This window comes from Sycon ciliatum, chromosome 6 (assembly GCF_964019385.1).
Source record: "Sycon ciliatum chromosome 6, ocSycCili1.1, whole genome shotgun sequence".
In the NCBI taxonomy this organism is placed as follows: domain Eukaryota; kingdom Metazoa; phylum Porifera; class Calcarea; order Leucosolenida; family Sycettidae; genus Sycon; species Sycon ciliatum.
In genome coordinates, this window is record NC_088648.1 from 35,990,983 (window position 1) to 36,015,982 (window position 25,000).

The 25,000-nt window shown below is 49.7% G+C and overlaps 2 protein-coding genes across 2 annotated transcripts in view; both read left to right on the plus strand.

Moving 5' to 3' along the window:
* LOC135820293 (uncharacterized) overlaps positions 1-6,796 on the plus strand; it is an 11,827-nt gene extending 5,031 nt beyond the window's left edge. The window contains exons 5-6 of the mRNA XM_065333610.1: positions 1-1,799; positions 6,535-6,796. The exon at positions 1-1,799 is cut by the window's left edge and continues 1,008 nt beyond it. Coding sequence (XP_065189682.1) covers positions 1-1,799; positions 6,535-6,796 — 2,061 coding nt within the window. The remainder of the gene's footprint in view (positions 1,800-6,534) is intronic.
* The window catches only part of LOC135819967 (conserved oligomeric Golgi complex subunit 1-like), a gene marked incomplete at its 3' end in the record, with an annotated part of 59,051 nt that overhangs the window by 16,272 nt on the left and 17,779 nt on the right, over positions 1-25,000 (plus strand). Inside the window, 6 exon segments of the mRNA XM_065333267.1 lie at positions 5,644-5,709; positions 6,076-7,289; positions 15,640-15,673; positions 16,763-16,900; positions 21,373-21,432; positions 22,768-22,852. Of these exon segments, the coding sequence (XP_065189339.1) occupies positions 7,287-7,289; positions 15,640-15,673; positions 16,763-16,900; positions 21,373-21,432; positions 22,768-22,852 (320 nt within the window).

The following is a 25,000-nucleotide window of genomic DNA, read 5'->3' on the forward strand; positions in this document are numbered from 1 at the left end:
GATTCCTGCGCATCCACGTTACAAGACGTCAACGATGTGGGACGTCGCCCCCCGCGCTGCGTGACCACCGCGGACAAGTATCGTGCCGCTTTATCTACTGGATTGCGAGATTGCTGGAGCAGCGATGGTAGCGTTGGGGAGAAGTGGACCCATGTGCGCAATACCGTGGTCGCCACAGCCGCTGATGTATTGGGCCCGAGCGAACGCCGTCAGGCCGACTGGTATGATGACAACTCTGCAACCATACAGCCCCTTCTGCGCGCCCGCAATGAGTGCTACGCGGAGTGGCTTGCCCACGGTCAGCAGAGGGGCGACACGTATTGGGCCAGCTTCGGGGCTGCTCGATCGCAAGCGCGCGCAGCCGTTGTAAATGCCAAAGAGGCTTGGATTTTGAATAAGGCACAGGAGGCAACAGAGGCGCGCTTCAACGGGGCAGTCGTCTGGAAATGCGTTCATGCTATCCACGCTGCATGTGAGGGATTAACTCCGTGCAAGACTTCCGCCATTAAGGACGAGAATGGAAACCTGTGCCAGTCGACTGAGGATCAATGCAAGCGGTTCCAGAGGCATTTCACATCTGTCCTGAACCCAGAGAGCTCGTACAACCCCGATATCATGGCTTGCGTTGAGCAGCGACCTGTAGTGTCGAGCCTTGAGGAACCACCAACCATGCATGAGATCTCCAAGGCCATTTCTCGACTTCGCAATGGCACCGCTGCTGGTTCATCGAGGATACAGCCAGAGTTGCTAAAGTTCGGTGGCGAGGAGCTCAACAACAAGCTCATGGAGCTGTTTGGAGATGTGTGGCGAGATGGCTGCGTTCCGCGGGAGTGGGCGGATGCTACCCTCATCCCCATTCCAAAGAAGGGAGATTTGTCGCAGTGCGACAATTGGCGGGGCATTGCGTTGCTGGATGTGGTCGGCAAGGTCTTGGCGAGTGTCCTTCAGAGAAGGCTGCAGGTATTCGCGGAGGAATTTCTCCCTGAGTCCCAGTGCGGGTTCCGGCGAGGGCGTGGCTGCTCTGACATGATCTTCACCGTCCGACAGCTCATGGAAAAGTCAATCGAACATCAGGCCAAGGGTTTTTTTGTGTTTATCGACCTGAAGAAGGCCTATGATTCAGTGCCCAGGGGGTGTCTGTGGCAGGTCCTCGGCCGTGCGGGAGTACCAGAAAAGCTTATCAACATCATCCGGTCGTTCCACGACCCCATGTCAGCATCGGTGCAGTTCAACAACATATTATCAGACCCGTTCAGCATTGGCAATGGTCTTCGCCAGGGGTGCTCTATGGCGCCGGTCCTTTTTAATATCTTTATGTGGGCCGTGATGACCCAGTGGCAACACCGCGTCAGGAGAGTTGACGGGGTTGGCTTCGAGCTCCGCTCAGCATACAGCAGCGATTTATACCGTAAACCCCGCCGTGACGACCAACACCATTGCCTAACAGATTCCCAGTTTGCTGACGACTCTTGTTTATTCGCTACGACTCGGTCTGGAGCGGGGGCAGCATTGTGCTGTCTTCACGAGGTGGCGTCGGGATTCGGCTTGACCATCAGTGCAACGAAGACTCAGTTTGTAGTTGTTGGCCCCGGCATCACGCTTACTGACCGCGCTCCCCTCCAACTTGGTCAAGCGGAGGTGGAATGCGTACCGCATTTCAAATACCTCGGTTCTGTAGTGGACAGCGGTTGCCGTTCGTCCCGGGACATCGCCGCAAGGATTGCCCAAGCCTCCAGGGCCTGCGGTGCTCTTCGGAGGTCTGTATTCTCCAATCCACATCTGCTGATGCACACCAAGCGGTGCGTATTCAATGCTTGCGTTCTGTCCCTGCTGTTGTATGGCTCTGAGTGCTGGACGCCCCTTCAGCATGACCTGCAGAAGCTCTCAACCTTCAGCATGAGGTGCATCCGATCCATCCTCGGGGTCTCTCGAAGCCGGATGTGGGACGAACACATCACCAACGAAGAGCTGCTGGTGCGCTGGGGAGACTCCGAGACGATTAAAGACAAAATTGCACATCGGCGGTTGGAGTGGTTGGGGCATGTGGCGCGGATGCCGGACAACCGCATCCCAAAACAGGTACTGTTTGGCTCCTTCTTGCAGCGTCGCCCAGCACATGGCCCACGCCGCAGATGGAAGGACTGCGCTGTCAGAGATCTACGTGCCCGTGGCGTGGAGGCATCATGGTATGATGTTGCATGTGAGTCTCGCGCGGAGTGGCGCAGCACCTACCAAGAGCCTGACAATGTGCCTGAGCCTCCGCCCCGAGTGGTATGTACGGTATGCGGACGGGATTTTGCACGGAAAGGAGACATGGCTCGGCATAAGTGTCTGGAGGAGCGTGCGCGGCCTGTGTCTGAGCAGCGGGGCGCCAGTCAGTGCGGGCGGTGTGGGCGGTGGCTGAGAAGCCGCGGTGGCTTGGTCCGGCATGTGTGTGCCTCAACGGTGGATGCCGCAGTGCCACCTGGAACTACCGGAGCGTCGGCACCGGCGGAGGGATGTTGTGCCGCGCATTGTGACAGGTGTGGTCGCTGCTTTCGCGGTGTCCGGGGACGGGGAAGGCATCGCTGTTCAAGGGTGGCTCATAGACCAACAGCAGAGGAGCGCTCAGCCTTCCAGCACGTGTGCATATGCGGCAAGCGGATGCGACTACCCGTGCACCTGGAGCGTCATCGAGCGTCGTGTCCTCTCTCTCTCTCTTCTCAAGTTTCCCAGTGATGGGATCACGTGACCCTTTTGCGGCAGTGACTCTACAGGACAGGACAGGTATGTGTGTGTGTGTGGTGTGTGTGTGTATGTGTGTGTGGTGTGTGTGTAGTATGGACACTATGCAGATCCTACTAGTACTAGTATTGGAGTACACTCAAACGCCTCTTATCCGGACGCCTCAGATACGGGCACGTCTCTCTCCCGGGCACCTTCAGCTTGAGTTCCTATAGCACAAATGCTTCGAATTTGGGGGTTTTGAACTTTTTCCGTATTCGGAAGTGCTTATTTTTCACTGCCAACCTATGTAATCCACACATTTTTATCAATGGGTTCCTTATGTATCCTGAACATGTGCAATACGTTCCAAATAAACTTCTTCAAAAAGTGATATGATACATGGTAGATGAGTTATCCTGAGATACGGGCAGTGCCCGGTCCGAAGGTGCCCGGATAAGAGACGTCCGAGTGTACTGTTACCCTCTGTGGCACATTGCAGTTGATAACCTGTCAGTCACTTCTGCTTTCTAGAGCAAGCATACAACTCTCACTCTTGGCGTACAAACCGTCATGCTCTCATTTGGGTACAAACCGTCATACTCTCATGTGGCGTACAAACCGTCATGCTCTCATGTGGCATACAAACCGTCATGCTCTCATGTGGCGTACAAACCGTCATGCTCTCATGTGGCATACAAACCGTCATGCTCTCATGTGGCGTACAAACCGTCTCACTCTCATTTGGCATACAAACCGTCATACTCTCATGTGGTGTACAAACCGTCATACTCTCATGTGGCATACAAACCGTCATGCTCTCATTTGGCGTACAAACCGTCATACTCTCATGTGGTGTACAAACCGTCATACTCTCATGTGGCGTACAAACCGTCATACTCTCATGTGGCGTACAAACCGTCATGCTCTCATGTGGTGTACTAATTCTCACTCTCATTTGGCATACCGGTACTCCTGCTCTCATTTGGCATACGAACTCTCTCATTTTATGTGCAAACTCACACCCACATTTTGGCATGCCAGCTCTCACACTCATTAGTTGTGCAAACTCTCAAGCTGATTTTGATTGTAATGCCAGACGTGTAGCATACATACTTTGAGTTTTTTTCTGTACATTCAGTTGTTCTGTACATTCAGTTGTTCTGTACATTCAGTTGTTCTGTACATTCAGTTCCCCAGTGCATTCAGTTGTTCTGTACATTCAGCTGTTCTGTACATTCAGTTGTTCTGTACATTCAGTTGTTCTGTACATTCAGTTGTTCTGTACGTTCAGTCGTTGTGTGCAGTCAGTTGTCTCCTGCCTTTGCTTGTATGGGACACGTACACATACATACATACATACATACATACATACATACATACACTTGAGAGGGACGAAAAGCGTTTCTTCTGTAACTCTGAGTTTCACGGTTTTAACCGATCATCAACTCCCTCCGAGTTTACATACATACATACATACATACACATACGTACACATACATACACATACATACATATACGTACACATACTCAATCTGCGGACAGAACTGTTTCGTCCTTTGTGGACTCGTCAGCGCAGCACAGAGGAAATGAGGCCGGACCTGATAGCAATGGAAATAAAAATGTCCAATCAGGTCCGAACGTACCTTACATACATACATACGTACACATACGTACACATACATACACATACGTACGTACACATACACAAGTACTTGTATCATGGACTAGTTTAGAGTCTAGGGCCGAAACGATTATACCGATTACTCGTATATCACTCGTTATGGATGAAATCGATAATCGTTATGATCGATAACGATTATGACTGTACAGTGCGAGAGCGGTCATGACGTCAGTGCATGCAGACCATGCATGGCATCATGCACGCGCGTCATGCGCACAAGTACATGAACGTCGAAGTAGACGTGCATGAAGCCGTAGGTCCGCACGCTTGATCCTTTTTGGGTAGTCGTACATAGTCACTACATTCACTGCACTAGTCAGCGTAGCCGGAAAATGTAACAACCGGAAAGCTTCATTACTGTTAGGTTGTAGCGAAACTGTGAGTGTGGCTGCCGTCCTTCTAATTTGTTCAGTTCTTGTCAAAAACTTAGTTAGTTTTGATTTTTTGGCGAGGAGAGCAGTGACAATGCTGCCGCCTGGAAAAGCGAAAGTTAATCTGACCAAGAGATCGCCAGCGTGGGCATATTTCGAGGAAGCTGATAGCGTAGCGAGATGCAATTCGTGCAGCCGCGAGTTCGTCCGTCAAAGCGGCACAACCAACTTGTTCCAGCACCTGATTTCTGCTCATAAAGACCAGTACGCCGCTGCGGTAGGGAAAGGATCAGCAACCCAGTCGACAACAACGGCGACTACCAGCAATGTTGAGCGCAGTGACAATGCGACGAACAGTGCTGGATATGAAGCCCGTCGCGTCGTTCTTCGGCACAGATAACTTGCGAACGTGCGACAGCAGGCGCTCAGGCATGTTGACGGAGTCGATCATCGACTGGATTGTCGATTCCAGTCGACCCTTCTCCATTGTAGATGACGGACGACTGATCGTTGATGTTTAATGGCAGAGGAACACTGCTCATATCACTTTGCAAATTTCATTTTGGTCTTTTTGGGGCCTGTGTGGATCTTTCACCCATACGTACCTGTATATAGTTGAACAAATTTAATTGTTTTTGCTGTCTACTGATGTCCAACATGACACGTATAAAACTTGTTCGGAAAATCGGTAAAACCAATAAATCGATCGTTAGTGTTATTGGTTAATCGTTAAGGCAAAATGGGCAATCGTTTCGGCCCTAGAACTTTAGACTGCACCGCATTAGTGTTTGTTTTGTTGTTTGTATCATGGACTAGTTTAGACTGCACCGCATTAGTGTTTGTTTTGTTGTTTGTATCATTATTATCGTTATTCTCTTTTTGCAGAAGAGTTTCCCTATCCTGCCAAGACAGCGTGCAGCCATCAGTCATTTCCCAACTTTAGTCCTACAGGTAAGGACATTGAGGACTTGATGATGTTTGTACTCCCGTCTCCTTCAATGTGTCACATGTACTTCAGTCTTGTAAATAGCTGCTGCACCTGCCTTTTTCTGCATATATTTCTGCGACACTTTGCATGCTTTGCAGTGCCACATATGATGATCCTTTGGAAAATTAGTGTCAATGGCACATTGTTCAATTTGTGTATATGCTGGAAGTTATGTCACATTGCGTTCCAATGCATATGCGTATTGCATGTGTGTGTGTGTGTGCATGTGTACGTGTGTGCATGCGTGCGTGTGTATGTGTGGGGGTGCATGCGTGCGTCCGTGTGTGTGTGTGGGTGCATGTGTGCGTGTGTGCGTGTGTGTGTGACAGGCCAGTCGATTAGTTTTACAAGATCCCAGTCAACCTCTCAAGATAAGTTGTACAGTGTGTGTTTTTCCTCTCATGTCTGTCAGTTCAGCCCCAGCCATCGTCTACACAGATGAGCCGCAATCAGCGAAAACGACCCTTAGAGATTTCGTAATTTTTTCGAGAAAAAGGTCGATTTGTGACGTTCAACGATTTTTTGATCGCGCTGCAAACAGCGCGACGACTTCTTGAACTCCTTGCTTGAAGTAATTATTTATTTTGAAGTTGAAGTGGTGTCGAGTGGCGACCCAGTGTTCCTTGATCTTGTTGCGATGGCTGCGGACGCCAGAGCTGTTCGCAGAGCACACACGGCAGTCATTGTCTACAGCTAGCTCGAGCCTGGTGGGGAGTGGATGCTGAAGTAGCCGCTGAAGTTCAAAATGAGGATGAAACTTTCTTTGGTTCCGACATCGATGTCGACAGCGAGGCGGAATCGCAGCCGTCATCTCCTGCTGCGATGTGGCTCAAGGTGGCCGATGACTCGTCAGAGTCGGAAGATGAGGAGTCGTCACCTGAGATAAATTCTGAGTCTGGGGCTAGTGTCAGTAGTGACGGTAGCGACGTCGTGTCTTCAGCTGCGGAGGAAGAAATGGAAGACGAGATTGCGGAACGACTCCACGCAGGATGCAGCTGCGATCATGTCGATCATTTCTCCGCACTCATCAGCTATTCTTTGTCATTATAGCTGCTTACTTCACTATTTCAAAAGTATGCAAGCTGCCCACCCACCTTCGAATGCTGAATATTCATTGTACACATACATTGTATACATACATTGCACCAATTTGGAGTACATATTGTATATTGGAGTATACACCCGTTTATAATCGGAATATTGAACTTTTTCTTGGCTGAGGGCCTTCAGTAGATGTGGTTCAACAAATTTCTAACCAAAAAGGAATTTTGAAAATGTTGACCCTAAGGGCTGGTTTCGCTGGTTGAGGCCCAGATGTCAAGAGTGGGGCTTTCCCTCCATTTTGAAAGGTGTGCTGTTGCTACATACTGTAACGCACAGTCGCATCCTCCATTGTGCAGGACATTCAGAATTCTTGCATGTTGCTCTGTTGTTTTTCTTCTGTTATTATCTGCAGAAAGTGGAGGAGTCGCTGGCTGCAGTCTTGTTGATTGAAAACTCTTCGTTGTCAGAAGTGTTTCACGAATTTCTTCAAGCACGCATGGTTAGTAGTAGTCTGACCTTCCATTGGCCCTCCATTGACCCTCCCTTGGCCCTCCATCCAACCTCCATTGGCCCTCCATGCACCCTCCATCCACCCTCCATTGACCCTCCATTGCCCCCCCCCCCCCCTTCACATGTTGTTCAGTAGTTGTGGTGAGCTCAGGCCGGAGCATGTCAGGTGTTTAATCTCAGCTCAGCGTGTTGCTTTTTGGGCTGGTGTGGGTATGCATATGTTTCCGTGTGTGTGTGTGTGTGTGTGTGTATGTGTGTGTGTGTGTATGTGTGTGTGTGTGTAGCTTCCGAAGCTGATACTGTTTTGCTTCTTCTCAGATCGACGCCCAGCCTGTGGGCCACGACTGCGATGGAAAGACCTCGTCGCACGTGATCTTCGTTTCGGTGGCATAGTGAATTGGCTCACTTTGGCTCAGGATCGCCCAGCATGGCGCGAGGCAATTGCAAAGACTCCGGATGATCTCGTGGAGTGCAACAACAACAAAGTCACCTGCAAGGTTTGCAACCGATCATTCACTGCTCGTGGGATTCACCGTCACAAGTGCTCAGCTGTACGGTCCTTACCTGTTGCCCAGCAGCCTGGGGCCCGTCACTGTGGAGTTTGTGACCGCTGGTTTCAAAGCGCTGGCGGTTTTGCAGTTCATCGTTGTGTGGAGCGTCAGACATCGGACGAAATACCAGCTGTTTCAACGAGATGCAGCCTGAATTTGGACTGCTGCCAGCACCATTGCTCGACCTGTGATCGCTGCATGAAGAGTCAGGCTGATTTTAACCGCCATAATTGTACTCGAGGCAAACGACTGCGAAAGGACCAGAGGACTAATCTGCCCATTCAATGCAGCCTATGTAGCGAACGATTCTCCCGCCCACAGGACCTCACCCGCCACCGAAGACAGAAACACTAGCTGTGTGTAGAACGGTCTCCTTTCACCTCAATTACTCTCCTTGTTTCTTTTTCCTTTCTCGCTGTTGTCTCCCGCTTCTGGGAGCGACGTGGCCATTTTGTGGCAGTTGTACATAGTAGTAGTAGTAGTGTGTGTGTGTGTGTGTGTGTGTGTGTGTGTGTACGTGTGTGTGTGTGTGTGTGTGTGTGTGTGTGTGTGTGTGTGTGTGTGTGTGTGTGTGTGTGTGCAGCTTGTTGTTGGAGGAGGCAGTTTGCTCTTTTTGAGCTCTGTCTCAATGATGGATTAGCCACACTTGGCAGCCAAGTGCCGTATGGTGGAGACCAGGCCTTGGCTGCTGTGGCCCGTCCTGACAGCCTTGCGAGCTGTCGGGAGGTTTGTTGTACGCATTGCACTAGTCAGACGAAGTGGTTTGGGGAATTTGTAGTTTTTTGAATTTGAATGAATTATGGTCACAACGAGGAGGACGGGGAAGACGAAGGCGAAGGGGACACTGGTCACTGCGACATGGAACGTTCGGTCCTTGGTGGAGGACGCTGGTGATGCCAAAATATGCCGTAAAAATAAAAATGTCTCGGATACCGCCGTCGACAGGAAACTGGATTTTCTTGTGGAGGAACTCGGCAGGTTCGGCGTGGACGTTGCTGGTATTCAGGAGACGAAATGGTTTGGAAGCGACGTCTGGCCTGCTGGGAGCGGTACGTTGTTACACTCTGGGAGGCCTTTGCCTTTGGGGAGTGAGCCCGGCCGCCGGAACGAGGGAGTTGGAATTTTGATGAATTCCACCGTGACCGAGATGTGGAAGAGCGGAGGGGAGCAGTGGAGCGCCGTCAGTTCGCGTATTGTCACTGCTCGTCTTCTTGTCGCCAAGCGAGGTGATAAACTCCCTGTTGGAGGTAAGCGACACGCAGATTTCTATGTCTCTATCGTCAATGTTTATGCTCCAACGAGTAAAGCCCCACCGAACGTAAGACGCAAGTTTTTCGATGACTTGCAACGAGTTGTGGACAGTATCCCATCCAGAGATGTTCTTGTGCTGCTTGGGGATTTGAACGCGCGCGTCGGGTCCAGCACTGACTATGCAGACAGCGCTGTGAGTCGTATCGATGGCATGCCAGGGGATGAGTGGATGTGGGGTTGTGTCTTGGGCCAATTTGGCCTTGGAAATTGCAATCGGGCTGGTGAGGAGCTGTTGTCATTCTGTGCAGCTAATCAATTGTCAGTAATGAATACATGGTACAAGAAGGGACGAAGTAAGCGTGGAACATGGACTCATCCAGCCACTCGCCAAGTGCATCTCATTGATTATGTCATCATGCGTACAGCTCATTGCTGCTACTGTAAGGACGTTGGTGTTGTCCGCGGCGCACTGTGCTGGACTGACCACTACATGGTTCGGGCCAAGCTTGTCCTGGACTTCGTCCAACGTAGATCCACTGTCCCTAAGCGGAGGTCGTATGCCACCCATCGCCTGCGTGAGCCTGATACGTTACTGCAGTACCGAGAGTCAATGGAGGCAGCCTGTGGTGGCGTGGTCGGTGGTGGCCAGAGTGTTGAAGAGACCTGGAATTCCCTTCGTGATGACATCACCAGCGTGGCGGAGAGAACACTGGGCCATGGTCGGCGGCGGCAACCAGACTGGTTTCTGGAGAATAGGGCAGCATTGGAGCCACTTATTGAGGCGAAGCGACGTGCCCATGAACGAATGTTGTCGGCAGGCAATCAAACGACACGTTCCGGATTTAGATCAGCCCAGCGGTCGGTTGCGAGGGCGGTGCGTGGTGCAAAGGAACAATGGATCCGTGAGGTGGTCGGTGATGCTGAGCGTGCTCAAAGGGATGGCTGTGTGAGGTGGAAATGCATCCGAAAATTGCAGCGAGTGGATGATGGCAGGCGTACGGTCACACCCTCGGCGGTTTATGATGGAGACGGACACCTTACTGACAGCCCGGAAAGTCTTGTTACGCGTTGGCATGCACACTTCGACAGAGTGCTCAACATTGCTAGTCAGTTTAGTATGCATGTCATTGATAACATGCCTACTGCTGAGCCGCGTCATGAACTTGACATGGCCCCGACATTTGAGGAGGTGATGGCTGCAATGCGGAGGATGAGTAGGGGCACGGCTGGTGGCTCGTCAGGTATTGTGCCGGAATTGGTGCTGGGTGGCGGTCTTGCTCTCCACCGGCGTATTCATTCTCTGATTTCCCGGATTTGGGCAGGTGGCTCCGTTGTTTCTGAGTGGCGCGACGCTGAGATTGTACCCATACCGAAGAAAGGCGACCTACGGTCATGTGACAATTGGCGAGGCATCAGCCTGTTGGATGTAGTCGGTAAGCTGTTTGCACGGGTTATCCAGGATCGCCTTCAGGAACTGTCCGAGGATGTGCTGCCTGAGTCACAGTGCGGTTTTAGGAAGGGACGTGGGTGCGTCGACATGGTGTTTGTGGCGCGCCAGCTAATCGAGAAGGCCATCGAACATGATACGCCACTGTATGTCATATTTGTCGACCTGAAGAAGGCTTATGACAGCATACCTCGTGAGGCGTTGTGGCTTGTCCTCGGGAAGCTCGGTATTCCACCTACCCTTCTCAGCTTGATTCGGTCCCTACATGTCGGCATGAGGGCTCGGGTTCGTATATCTGGTCGCTTGACGGAGGACATATATGTTAACAATGGTCTTCGCCAAGGCTGTACTCTTGCCCCCACCCTATTCAATCTGTATTTTGCTGCCGTAATGTCGTCTTGGCGTTCCCGCTCTTCTGTTCCCGGCGTGTCCCTGCGCTCACGCCCTGGCCGGAAGCTTGTTGGGGATCGAACAACCAAGGCGCGACTGAACACGTACCAAGTTACCGAGTCCCAGTTCGCTGATGATGCCGCTGTATACACCACATCAAGAGAACATCTGGAGACCCTGGCAAACGAGTTCATCGCCTGTGCCTCTCAGTGGGGTCTCACTGTCAGCATCGCGAAGACAAAGGCCATAGCAGTCGGCCCGGGGGACCTACAACCTGATGTCGTCCTCGATGGTGGTGGGGTTGTGGAGATGGTCTCCGGCTTTACTTACCTCGGTAGTGTGGTGAGTTGCGATGGGTCACTGGACGTGGAGATCACCTCCCGCTTGGCCAAGGCATCTCGTGTGTTTGGTTGCCTCCTGGCCCCGATTTTCCGGTGCCGGGGTTTATCCATCGGCATTAAGTGCATGGTATATCGCGCTTTTGTCCTGAGCACTCTGTTCTACGGTGCAGAGACATGGGCTGTGAAGGCTACCCACGTCCATCGGCTGACCGTCTTCCATCGCTCCTGTATTCGGTCTATCCTCGGTGTATCGCGGATCCAGCAGTGGGAGGACAGGCTCACATCGGCAGAATTGGGCAGGCGATTTGGCATGTCTCTTGACATCTCCGATTTGCTCCGACAGCATCGTCTGCGCTGGCTGGGGCACATTGCCCGTATGGAGGAACACCGCACTCCGCAGCAGATGGTATTTGGCGAGTTATATGCCACTCGCCCCCGCCACGGTCCGAAGAAGCGATGAGCTGCGGCACAGATCGGAGAGGGAGAATGGTTCCATCAAGCCCAGGATCGCCCAACCTGGAAGCGGTTGTGTCGTCAGCAGCCTCCTCCACCCGGACCGAAAGAGTTCCGTTGCGCATGTGGCCGTCCCTTTGGCCGCATTGGGGACCTGAAGAGGCACGCCCCCCACTGCCGCGTCTGAGCCATCATCGCTACGCGATGGGTGTCCAAGGTCCAAGGTCCAAGGTGTGTGTGTGTGTGTGTGTGTGTGTGTGTGTGTGTGTGTGTGTGACTCTGTACTGCTCACAGCCAAACCAATGCGTTTCCTGAAGACCGGCGATGTACATTTTCAAATTTTCAAGATGTTCAACTATTTGAAAGATTTTCTTATCGTCGGAAACAATTCCTCTCACGGCTGCCGTCTGAACTGGTCCATCACTCTCCACAAGAGAGCGAACATTCCATGAGCCAATGCTCAGAGTCGTTCCAGGTCGTCGCCTTCGTGCGGTAGTTTGCTCCACTCGCGGGCTTGCAGGGCCTCGCGAAGGACTCCGAGGTGGCGACGACGAGGAGAGTGTCGGCATCGTAACTATCCGATCACTGGGGGCAGTCTCCTATTCAGTCGGAAGTCAACAGACAAGAGCAAGGTCCATCGCGAGTGTCAATTTGCAGATGTCTCTGCTCTGCTGGCTTCCACTCATGATGGTGCACAGCGGGCCCTTGACCAATTCATACTTGTAGCGTATTCTTTCGGCTTGACAGTCAACCTGGACAAGACAAAGGTGATGGCTGCTGGATATGGACTCGCGGAAGCAGACCGGCTGCCCCTGGACGTGGCGGGTGAGGTGGTCGAGTGTGTAGATAGTTTCCGTTACCTTGGCTCTCTCCTCCACACGAATGGCCGATCCACCCCAGATATCAGCTCGCGCATTGCCGGTGCATCACGTGCATTTGGAGCCCTGCGCCAGCCGGTTTTCACTGACAGCAACCTCTCACTTGCTACGAAGCGGCTTGTGTACGGGGCATGCGTGTTGTCTCTGCTTCTGTACTGTGCTGAGTGTTGGGTGCCGTTGAAGCCCGACCTTGATGCACTGTGCTCTTTCCATCTGCGCTGCATCTGTTCCGTGATGGGTATCAGCCAGCGGAATGTCTGGGACGAACGACTGACCAGGGTTGATGTTCTGGAGCGGTGGAATCCGCGTCAGCCCCGTGACATCCCCAGCCTGCTGACATTGCGCCGCATGGAGTGGCTTGGGCATGTTGCGCGAATGCATGAGGAGCGTGCCCCGCGTCAACTACTGTTTGGCACCCTACATCCTGTCCGTCGAATGTGCGGCCCGAGGAAAAGGTGGCGCGATGCTGAGCGGAGGGATCTGGCGGCGTTGGGCATCGACGAATGGTATGACTTGGCCCAGGATAGACGGGAATGGCGGGCCGCTTGCAATGTTCTGCCCCCGCCCGAACCCGTTTGTGAGCCCCTGCGGATACCTTGTGCCGAGTGTGGCCGTCTCTTCTCCAGGAGTGGTTTGCCTCGTCATAAATGCCTCGATGAGCGCCGCCAACCTGTATCAGAACAGAGAGGTAGCAGACAATGTTCTTCCTGCGAGCGCTGGTTCCGCAGTGCCGGAGGTTTGGCGGTCCACAAGTGCCCCAACTCCCGGATGCTCTCTGCGACATCGTCTCGGGCTCCGTGCCGGGCGGCGGTGTCTACCATTGCTGCTCAGGCGACTCCTCCGCCGCCGCGTGTGCGGCTCGCCCTCTCATGCTGCAAGGCCCACTGCGGGGCCTGTGGCCGGTGCTGCCGCTCTACTCGTGGATTCCAAATCCATAGCTGCCGAAGATGGCTCTCTCGTCGTGCCGATTGAACATGGTCCCTGATCTCTCGGCAGACTGCCGACTTTCTGCCGTCGCGCGTCCTTTTCCATGTTGTGAGCCCCGCGAGGGGACACGTGACCGTAATGGCAGTGTTTACCAGGACCAGGACCAGGTGTGTGTGTGTGTGTGTGTGTGTGTGTGTGTGTGTGTGTGTGTGTGTGTGTGTGTGTGTGTGTGTGTGTGTGTGTGTGTGTGTGTGTGCAGGGCCGTAGCAGGCGGTCCGGCAGGTCCGGCAGCTGCCGGACCAATATTCGACCAAAAAAAAAAAAAAAAAAGCAATAAAGAGAACAAATCCTGCAGTCATCGCCACACTACAACGAAGTCATGAAAGTTTACCAGAATTAATTTTCTTGTCACATTCATCAGTGGAAAGTCGTGACTGAAGAGTAACCATGCTGAACAATGATTAAAATAAATATACATTCAATGATGTGTTACGAGAACAAAATACAGTGCCAAAATAGAATGAGGGAAGGTGAGACAATAGAAGTGAAGTGAGAGCTAAGTGCAACGGCGGGTGAGAAACTAATTATAACGCGAAAAATGTGTAGTGAGACAAACAACCATGCTGTGCACCTACGAAAACAATTTTAACGCAACTACATGTTTCTTCTGCTTACAAAGATCAGGCTTATGCAAACGGGAAAAAAAAAAAAAAAACGGAACCTCACAGATGTGAGCAGCTCAGGATGTCCACCCGGTACCATTGATGAGGGTGTGTGCAATAAGTAGCATAGAGGTAGTACATAGTAGTGCCGGTAGTACATGTAGACCTACAAACACGTCCGCTCGTCGTCCAACCCCGTTTAAAAGATTGCTGAAAGTGTTTTTCTACGGTTAATATGGCCGAATAGGACCTCCCTCTGGCATAGGTCCTCATCTTCCTATTTCTCCCTGATTGTTACTTCGTTCGAACTTGACTTGTAATTACCGGTACAAATACTTCCTTTTGACTGTTTTCTCATTTTCGCAAGTGAAGCTTTATTGAGCCACACTTTTTATTCTATCGCCATCATGATATTGGGCATCAATGCCCGTTTGGTTTGCGATGTAAAATAAAACTTCAAACAAACAAAGGTTACATGTCATCAGGAGTATGACCCTGCTGAAGATCATGTGGACAGTCATGCCCGTGAATGTTCCTACTCTGTACTTCCTGAAATGATTGTATTGATTCTTTTCTTCCTCCAATTCTTTCTAGATAGAGATTGCACCAAAGATTTTCCATTGCAATATCCTTTCTCCTCCTCCAAAGGTCCATTCTGGTTCTTTTATCACATGCATTTAAATACGGTTGCATAGGCTTCAACAAGTTCTGTTTGGACGGACACAACATGCTGATGCCCTTTTTCCTGACTCATGCCGAACGTCCTTCTTCCTTTTCTCGCCCTATGTCACTCTGCATTGTCACGATTACATGCATGTACATGTACAATCAAGAGTACACGGGGGGGGGGGGGGGGGGGTTATGTACTCTTGATACAATGTATGTGCTTCGAAGCAGGGAGCCCTACACATACCGGGAGGTGACACGGGCACAGAAACTGTGCATGACGTTTGACTCATTCAAAAAAAAAGTAGCTGAGAGTTCTCATCACACATCAATACAGATATTGATTGAGATATTGATGAAAAGAGTTAATCGATGCTGAATATCGTTTGTGAGAGTCATCTTATCATAATGCTGGCTTGCTGTGACACTTCAATATGGCCCTGAGTGGTCATTGACGCAAGTAGGATGGCGGCCAATGTTTCCCAGGCTCAGCGTTGTGTATGTGTAGGGCTCTCTGCTTCGAAGTACAATCATGTACATTTTGTACATGTACCGGCATATGTATGAGTGTGGGCTCGGGGGGAGCATCGAAGTCGGATCTTGCCGGACCAACCAAAATGGGGCTGCTACGGGCCTGGTGTGTGTGTGTGTGTGTGCGTGTGTGCGTGTGTGCGTGTGTGCGTGTGTGCGTGCATGCGTGCATGCATGTGTGTGTGTGCATGTTTGTTTATGTTTCTTCCCAATTTTGTTTTCGTGTGTACGTGTACGTGCAGGCTGCTGTTGAGTCATTGTTCAGTGATGAGCAAGGTGAGTGCTGATTCTTATACAATACTACCTACTGTATGACTGTATGACTGTATGACTGTATGACTGTATGTATGACTGTATGTATGACTGTATGTGTGTAGAACAGTGGGTATAGCTGCTACACCAGTGTGTAATGCACTCTGGACACTGATTCCATACATGGAAGATAATGCACCACTTGGAATAAGTTGCTGCTCAGAGGTTCATGTCTCTGTCAATCTTGTGCTGTTGCCAGTTCCCACAAGATTGTCATTGGCATGAAACTTGAGTAGTTACTTTACCTTGCAACAACATATCCCCAAGCTGTTTCTGGGCTCCCATGGTCAGTGTGTGTGTGCTCTACTGCTGGCCCTGGAGAGCAGGAATGGCTTCAGAACCGGATCATCCATACCGGGGACCCTTCATAACCGGGTCGACTGGGCCAGGAACTCTGACCCCACAATGGTGTGTTAGGGAGGGGGGGGGGGGGGGGCGTGCAGAAACGGCCTCAGAACCGGGTCACACGGGCCAGGAACCCTGACCCTATGGTGGTGTGTGTGTGTAGGAGGAGGGGGTCAGTTTGGCATGATCTGCGAGCCAAGCTGAGAGTAGAGTGACAACTGTGCTCAATGTGGTACATACAGTGTTGCTCGATGAGATCCGATCGTGTGAGTCGGCAGCTTTGTGCCCCGCATCAGTGAACAACCCAGTGTTTGCATCCTATCAAGCAAGTCAATGCCATGCCGGCCGCTGCGCAGCCATAGACCTGCAAATACTGGGATGGTGAACTGGTGTAGAGGGAAAACTTGACTCACGCGGTGAGATTTCATTGAGCAGCACTCTACATGTGCTTGAGCTGTGACTGGTTTTAGCTATGTGCGTAATGGCGTGTATTCACACCTGTACATTTGCAATACGAGCACACAGGACAGCACATGCTTACACACGCATTGACCAGAGGTCATCTGTGCATGTGTGTGCATGTGTTTGAGTATGTGTGCATGTGTGTGAGTATGTGTGTGAAATTCAGTTTTGATTTTCTTTGGTTATAATACATACCGTTCTTTCTTTATAGTTTCACTGTGTGTGTGTGTGTGATTTTCTGTGTAGGTCTTAGTTTCAAGGAGCTAGCTTGCCGTTTGATGCAGCTTATCCGTACCACATTACAGCAAGTCTATTTGATGTTTTCATCGCCGTCTTCATCCTTGTCAGCAAACAACCATGTTGTTGATCTTGCCATGGAATCAGGTATGATGGTCTAATGTCTCTCTCTCTCTCTCTCTCTCTCTCTCTCTCTCTCTCTCTCTCTCTCTCTCTCTCTCTCTCTCTCTCTCTCTCTCTCTCTCTCTCTCTCTCTCTCTCTCTCTCTCTCTCTCTCTCCCTCTCCCTCTCCCTCTCCCTCTCCCTCTCCCTCTCCCTCTCCCTCTCCCTCTCCCTCTCCCTCTCCCTCTCCCTCTCTCTCTCTCTCTCTCTCTCTCTCTCTCTCTCTCTCTCTCTCTCTCTCTCTCTCTCTCTCTCTCTCTCTCTCTCTCTCTCTCTCTCTCTCTCTCACGTTTAAGATCTGTAAATTCCAGTATCCTGACTTCTTTGGTGTGGAGAAAACTCCAACTGAGTATGTCCCGTCAATGATTCAACTGTGACAAGTGAAGGTGTTTTGGTGTTTTGGTGCAGAACCTTGTTTGTTATCCTCCCAGTAGGTTGCTTGAGTTTGATGAGACTGCAGCTCTGTACATACCACATCAAGAATCTGCCTGCAGGGGGGGGGGGGGGGGGGGTGTCAATACTTCAGGGGGTGAATACTCTGAGGGGTTGGGGGGGGGGAGTGTGTCAGGGGTCTTTACTGGGGGGGGGGGGGGGCAGTACTTCAGGGAAGGCAGGGGCGTAGCGTAACACTGTTCAGTGTCTACTTTGGTAGATCATGTGACACGACATAGTGTACAAAATTCACTCTATTTTCAATTTTGCAGCCAAGGATATTGGCTCAGCCAGCTCATTGGGATGTTTGCGGTAAACTGCACTTGGAACTAGGTAGATATTGGAGATTTAGATCAGGCTTTAGGCAGGCATCAAGCCTATGGTGCTTCTTACGAGTATTCAACGAGTCTGATTCAGCAGACTTCATGATTCTCCTTTGATCTGGAACTACATGTACTACTGTCAACTTCGCTAATAACGACTGCGGATATAGCGACAATTCGCTAATAACGACTGCGGATATAGCGACAATTCGCTAATAACGACTGCGGATATAACGACAATTCGCTAATAACGACTGCGGATATAGCGACAATTCGCTAATAACGACTGCGGATATAGCGACAATTCGCTAATAACGACTGCGGATATAGCGACAATTCGCTAATAACGACTGCGGATATAACGACAATTCGCTAATAACGACTGCGGATATAGCGACAATTCGCTAATAACGACTGCGGATATAGCGACAATTCGCTAATAACGACTGCGGATATAGCGACAATTCGCTAATAACGACTGCGGATATAGCGACAATTCGCTAATAACGACTGCGGATATAGGGACAATTCGCTAATAACGACTGCGGATATAGCGACAATTCGCTAATAACGACTGCGGATATAGCGACAATTCGCTAATAACGACTGCGGATATAGCGACAATTCGCTAATTACGACTGCGGATATAGCGACAATTCGCTAATAACGACTGCGGATATAGCGACAATTCGCTAATAACGACTGCGGATATAGCGACAATTCGCTAATAACGACTGCGGATATAGCGACAATTCGCTAATAACGACTGCGGATATAGCGACAATTCGCTAATAACGACTGCGGATATAGCGACAATTCGCTAATAACGACTGCGGATACAGCGACAATTCGCTAATAACGACTGCGGATATAGCGACAATTCGCTAATAAGGACTGCGGATATAGCGACAATTCGCTAATAACGACTGCGGATATAGCGACAATTCGCTAATAACGACTGCGGATGTAACGACAATTCGCTAATAACGTCTGCGGATATAGCGACAATTCGCTGATAACGACTGCGGATATAGCGACAATTCGCTAATAACGACTGCGGATATAGCGACAATTCGCTCATAACGACTGCGGATATAGCGACAATTCGCTAATAACGACTGCGGATATAGGGACAATTCGCTAATAACGACTGCGGATATAGCGACAATTCGCTAATAACGACTGCGGATATAGCGACAATTCGCTAATAACGACTGCGGATATAGCGACAATTTGCTAATCACGACTGCGGATATAGCGACAATTCGCTAATAACGACTGCGGATATAGCGACAATTCGCTAATAACGACTGCGGATATAGCGACAATTCGCTAATAACGACTGCGGATATAACGACAATTCGCTAATAACGACTGCGGATATAGCGACAATTCGCTAATAACGACTGCGGATATAGCGACAATTCGCTAATAACGACTGCGGATATAGCGACAATTCGCTAATAACGACTGCGGATATAGCGACAATTCGCTAATAACGACTGCGGATATAGCGACAATTCGCTAATAACGACTGCGGATATAGCGACAATTCGCTAATAACGACTGCGGATATAGCGACAATTCGCTAATAACGACTGCGGATATAGCGACAATTCGCTAATAACGACTGCGGATATAGCGACAATTCGCTAATAACGACTGCGGATATAGGGACAATTCGCTAATAACGACTGCGGATATAGCGACAATTCGCTAATAACGACTGCGGATATAGCGACAATTCGCTAATAACGACTGCGGATATTGCGACAATTCGCTAATAACGACTGCGGATATAGCGACAATTCGCTAATAACGACTGCGGATATAGGGACAATTCGCTAATAACGACTGCGGATATAGCGACAATTCGCTAATAACGACTGCGGATATAGCGACAATTCGCTAATAACGACTGAGGATATAACGACAATTCGCTAATAACGACTGAGGATATAGCGACAATTCGCTAATAACGACTGCGGATATAGCGACAATTCGCTAATAACGACTGCGGATATAGCGACAATTCGCTAATAACGACTGCGGATATAGCGACAATTCGCTAATAACGACTGCGGATATAGCGACAATTCGCTAATAACGACTGCGGATATAGCGACAATTCGCTAATAACGACTGCGGATATAGCGACAATTCGCTAATAACGACTGCGGATATAGCGACAATTCGCTAATAACGACTGCGGATATAGCGACAATTCGCTAATTACGACTGCGGATATTGCGCCAATTGCTTGTAACGACTGTGGATATAGCGACAATTCGCTAATAACGACTGCGGATATAGCGACAATTCGCTAATAACGACTGCGGATATAGCGACAATTCGCGAATAATGACACATTTTTCTGATGCCCCGTCGGGTGTCGTTATGCGCAAAGTTGACTGTATTGGCTGCTTCTTGCAAACATTTGCTGGAGGCTCTGTGTGACGGGAATGGTCTTAGAGACTGCTTTTCCCATTCCCGTTGGCTATCCATTCTCATTTCGTTGTAATTATTTACACTCCTTCCGCATGTATGCATGCTCTGTATGGTGGTCTGTATCATGAACAGCTAGTACTCTGCACACTATTCTATCCACCTTTAGGAACACACTTCATTTGCCATCCAACTACACATCCTTATTCTACCTCTTACACCGTACTCTGAATACAGCAGGGAGTCGAATACGACTCCCTGCATTAATTTTATTCTGAAAATATGAAGCTGACCACGACGAGGGTTTCCCCTCAGTTCTTGGTTAGTCCAGAAGGAGTGAGTTTGATTTGTAGTGTCGATTGGAACTAGTATGCTTCCTGTTACACTCCGGCATCTGGACTTGCAAACAAACATTCTTCCTTTCCTCGAATGGCAGGGAGCAGCAAGTTGGAACGAAACCGCATAGTCACTTGACACCAGGGAGGACAGTGTAGTCATTTCACACCAGTGAGGACAGTGTAGTCATTTCACACCAGGGAGCAGTACAACACCGGTATTTACTACTCCCTTCTTCACACTGCACCATGCCACATGTGCATTTGCAGACAATGCACTAATGCACTCGTGTGCTCACAACAGGACTCTAAGTCTAACTCAGCTCCCCCCCCCCCTCCCCTTATGCTCCCGCTGCTGTTTTACGGCTTGCAAAGGTTCCAACAAACAATGGCTACATGTACAATTATGTTCAAGACCTACATACCGGTAATATACAGAAGCCTTGCTTGGTAGTTAACATGTTTTTCGATTTTGACAGCATGTTACAATACCGGTAATGTACAATCATGTATGAAGGACCTACCCGGTATGTGTACAAGTCCAGTCCATGCATCGACACATGCATTGAATGGACAGTGAACGCCGCTTTTCGCGGGTACTTTGCGATACTTTTATCTTGTGGGCGTTTTGCGGACACGGTACGACCACTAGCTGTTTTGCTTGTGAATTTTGCGATACGGCGTTACACGCCTGGGATGGGTTACTATGATAAACTTATAGAACATGAGCTCCAACATTTGACTCCACTATCTGTACTCTCTTTGTGTGTTTTCGTTGTTGCTTATACTTCTGCTGCTGCTGCTGCTGCTGCTGGTGGTGGTGCTGCTGATGCTGCTGGTGGTGGTGCTGCTGCTGCTGCTGCTGGTGGTGGTGGTGCTGCTGCTGCTGCTGTCGCTGTTGTTCTTGTGTGGCATCCCGCAGTGTCGCTTGGTGACCTACATCTTGGTTATTGGTCAAGATTTCTTCCAGCATCTCTGCAAGGTACACTTTTTACAAACGGGTTTCTCTGTGTGTGTTTGTGAAGGTGTGTACGTGCATGTGTGTTTGTGCATGTGTGTACGTGCATGTGTGTTTGTGCATGTGTGTACGTGCATGTGTGTTTGTGCATGGGTGTTTGTGCATGTGTGTTTGTGCATGTGTACGCGCGCCCAGCTCTGAAGATGCCTCACAGATGTGCAGTAGATGCATGCACAACTGCAGCCAACACCTTTACGCCCCACTTGCTAGGCTTCTTTGGAAAATAGTAGTAGAAGTAGTAGTTACAGGGAAAGTGGCTTTGTTCCTTCAGTCTGACCATACACCAGTCAGTGGCTTTGTTCCTTCAGTCTGACCATACACCAGTCAGTGGCTTTGTTCCTTCAGTCTGACCATGCACCAGTCAGTGGCTTTGTTCCTTCAGTCTGACCATACACCAGTCAGTGGCTTTGTTCCTTCAGTCTGACCATGCACCAGTCAGTGGCTTTGTTCCTTCAGTCTGACCATACACCAGTCAGTGGCTTTGTTCCTTCAGTCTGACCATACACCAGTCAGTGGCTTTGTTCCTTCAGTCTGACCATACACCAGTCAGTGGCTTTGTTCCTTCAGTCTGACCATATACCAGTCAGTGGCTTTGTTCCTTCAGTCTGACCATACACCAGTCAGTGGCTTTGTTCCTTCAGTCTGACCATACACCAGTCAGTGGCTTTGTTCCTTCAGTCTGACCATACACCAGTCAGTGGCTTTGTTCCTTCAGTCTGACCATACACCAGTCAGTGGCTTTGTTCCTTCAGTCTGACCATGCACCAGTCAGTGGCTTTGTTCCTTCAGTCTGACCATACACCAGTCAGTGGCTTTGTTCCTTCAGTCTGACCATACACCAGTCAGTGGCTTTGTTCCTTCAGTCTGACCGTACACCAGTCAGTGGCATTGTTCCTTCAGTCTGACCATACAACAGTCAGTGGCTTTGTTCCCTCAGTCTGACCATACACCAGTCAGTGGCATTGTTCCTTCAGTCTGACCATACACCAGTCAGTGGCTTGTACTTCTACAGTGGTTTGTACTGATGAGTGACCACACATTTCTATAGTGACTTGTAAGTCTATAGTGACTTGTACTTCTATAGTGACTTGTACTGCTATAGTGACTTGTAAGTCTATAGTGACTTGTACTGCTATAGTGACACGTTTGTGTGTACGTGTGTGTACGTTTGTGTGTGTACGTGTGTGTGTGTGTACGTGTGTGTGTACGTGTGTGTGTACGCGTGTGTGTGTGTGTGTGTGTGTGTGTGTGTGTTCGTGCGTGTATGCGTGTGTACGTGTGTGCACGTGTATACTGCAGATTTTCAGCCAGCTAGTAGCACATCACTGTATGGTAGACTGTCGCAAGATGACATCCACACTCAGTGTGCTGCTTTCTTGGCAAAGTGAGTCACTCGGCATACACTCATAATCACCACCTCGTATACTCATACAGTGACCTTGTGTGATTGTCACTCCGGTTGTAACTTGCAGCTAACAGGGTAGTGATCATAAGGTCCATTCTGATCATGGAGTCTATCAGCTTGTCCTCCCGTCAGTCTGAGCAGAGGGCATGATTCCCCCCCCCCCCCCCATGCATGTGAACTGCTAGTGTTGAATAGTAATGCTGTGTTTACTATGTGTTTGTGGTGAATTGTGTTTGCTGTGTGTTTGTGGTGGGTTGTGATTGCTGTGTGTTTGTGGTGGGTTGTGATTGCTGTGTTTTTGTGGTGGGTTGTGATTGCTGTGTGTTTGTGGTGGGTTGTGATTGCTGTGTGTTTGTGGTGGGTTGTGATTGCTGTGTGTTTTGTGGTGGGTTGTGATTGCTGTGTGTTTGTGGTGGGTTGTGATTGCTGTGTGTTTGTGGTGGGTTGTGATTGCTGTGTTTTTGTGGTGGGTTGTGATTGCTGTGTGTTTGTGGTGGGTTGTGATTGCTGTGTGTTTGTGGTGGGTTGTGATTGCTGTGTGTTTGTGGTGGGTTGTGATTGCTGTGTGTTTTGTGGTGGGTTGTGATTGCTGTGTGTTTTGTGGTGGGTTGTGATTGCTGTGTGTTTGTGGTGGGTTGTGATTGCTGTGTTTTTGTGGTGGGTTGTGTTTACTCTGTGTTTGTGGTGGGTTGTGATTGCTGTGTTTTTGTGGTGGGTTGTGATTGCTGTGTTTTTGTGGTGGGTTGTGATTGCTGTGTTTTTGTGGTGGGTTGTGATTGCTGTGTTTTTGTGGTGGGTTGTGATTGCTGTGTGTTTTGTGGTGGGTTGTGATTGCTGTGTGTTTGTTGTGGGTTGTGATTGCTGTGTGTTTGTGGTGGGTTGTGATTGCTGTGTTTTTGTGGTGGGTTGTGATTGCTGTGTGTTTGTGGTGGGTTGTGTTTACTCTGTGTTTGTGGTGGGTTGTGATTGCTGTGTTTTTGTGGTGGGTTGTGATTGCTGTGTTTTTGTGGTGGGTTGTGATTGCTGTGTGTTTTGTGATGGGTTGTGATTGCTGTGTGTTTTGTGGTGGGTTGTGATTGCTGTGTTTTTGTGGTGGGTTGTGATTGCGGTGTTTTTGTGGTGGGTTGTGTTTACTCTGTGTTTGTGGTGGGTTGTGATTGCTGTGTTTTTGTGGTGGGTTGTGATTGCTGTGTTTTTGTGGTGGGTTGTGATTGCTGTGTTTTTGTGGTGGGTTGTGATTGCTGTGTTTTTGTGGTGGGTTGTGATTGCTGTGTGTTTTGTGGTGGGTTGTGATTGCTGTGTGTTTGTGGTGGGTTGTGATTGCTGTGTGTTTGTGGTGGGTTGTGATTGCTGTGTTTTTGTGGTGGGTTGTGATTGCTGTGTGTTTTGTGGTGGGTTGTGATTGCTGTGTGTTTGGGGTGGGTTGTGATTGCTGTGTTTTTGTGGTGGGTTGTGATTGCTGTGTGTTTTGTGGTGGGTTGTGATTGCTGTGTGTTTGTGGTGGGTTGTGATTGCTGTGTGTTTGTGGTGGGTTGTGATTGCTGTGTGTTTGTGGTGGGTTGTGATGGCTGTGTGTTTGTGGTGGGTTGTGATTGCTGTGTGTTTGTGGTGGGTTGTGATTAGTGTTGAAACGATCTCACTGGATACTCGTTAGCTCGCTCGTCAGAAACTCGGCTCGTTTGTGCGGCCAGCTCGTTTGCACTAACGAACACCGTACACCGTACTCCGTACACATGGCAGTACATGTCGACTGGGGAGTCGTAAAATATTTTACGACTCCCTGGTCGATCTAGAGTCCAGTCCTGCGCAAAGTGAAAATCACTCGCAGTTACGGTGACTGTATGCCTGCACGACACTTGAGTTGTTTCAGTTGTCGTTGCAGCTTTGGTGGACCTACTGATGTCTTGTTCCGCATCTGCTGACCTGTCGCAGGATATGCTTCGGTCACCTCTCCATTCGAGTGAAAGTTATGCTCAGTCGTTTGGAAGTTTTCTCCCGCAATGCAGCGAAGACCAGGGCTACTTGCAATCTTTGCAAAACGGTCTATTCTTACAAAGGCTACTCAACGACGGCGCTGAAAAGACATCTCGACACCAAACAGCAGTTCGAAGTGAAGCAGCAGCAATC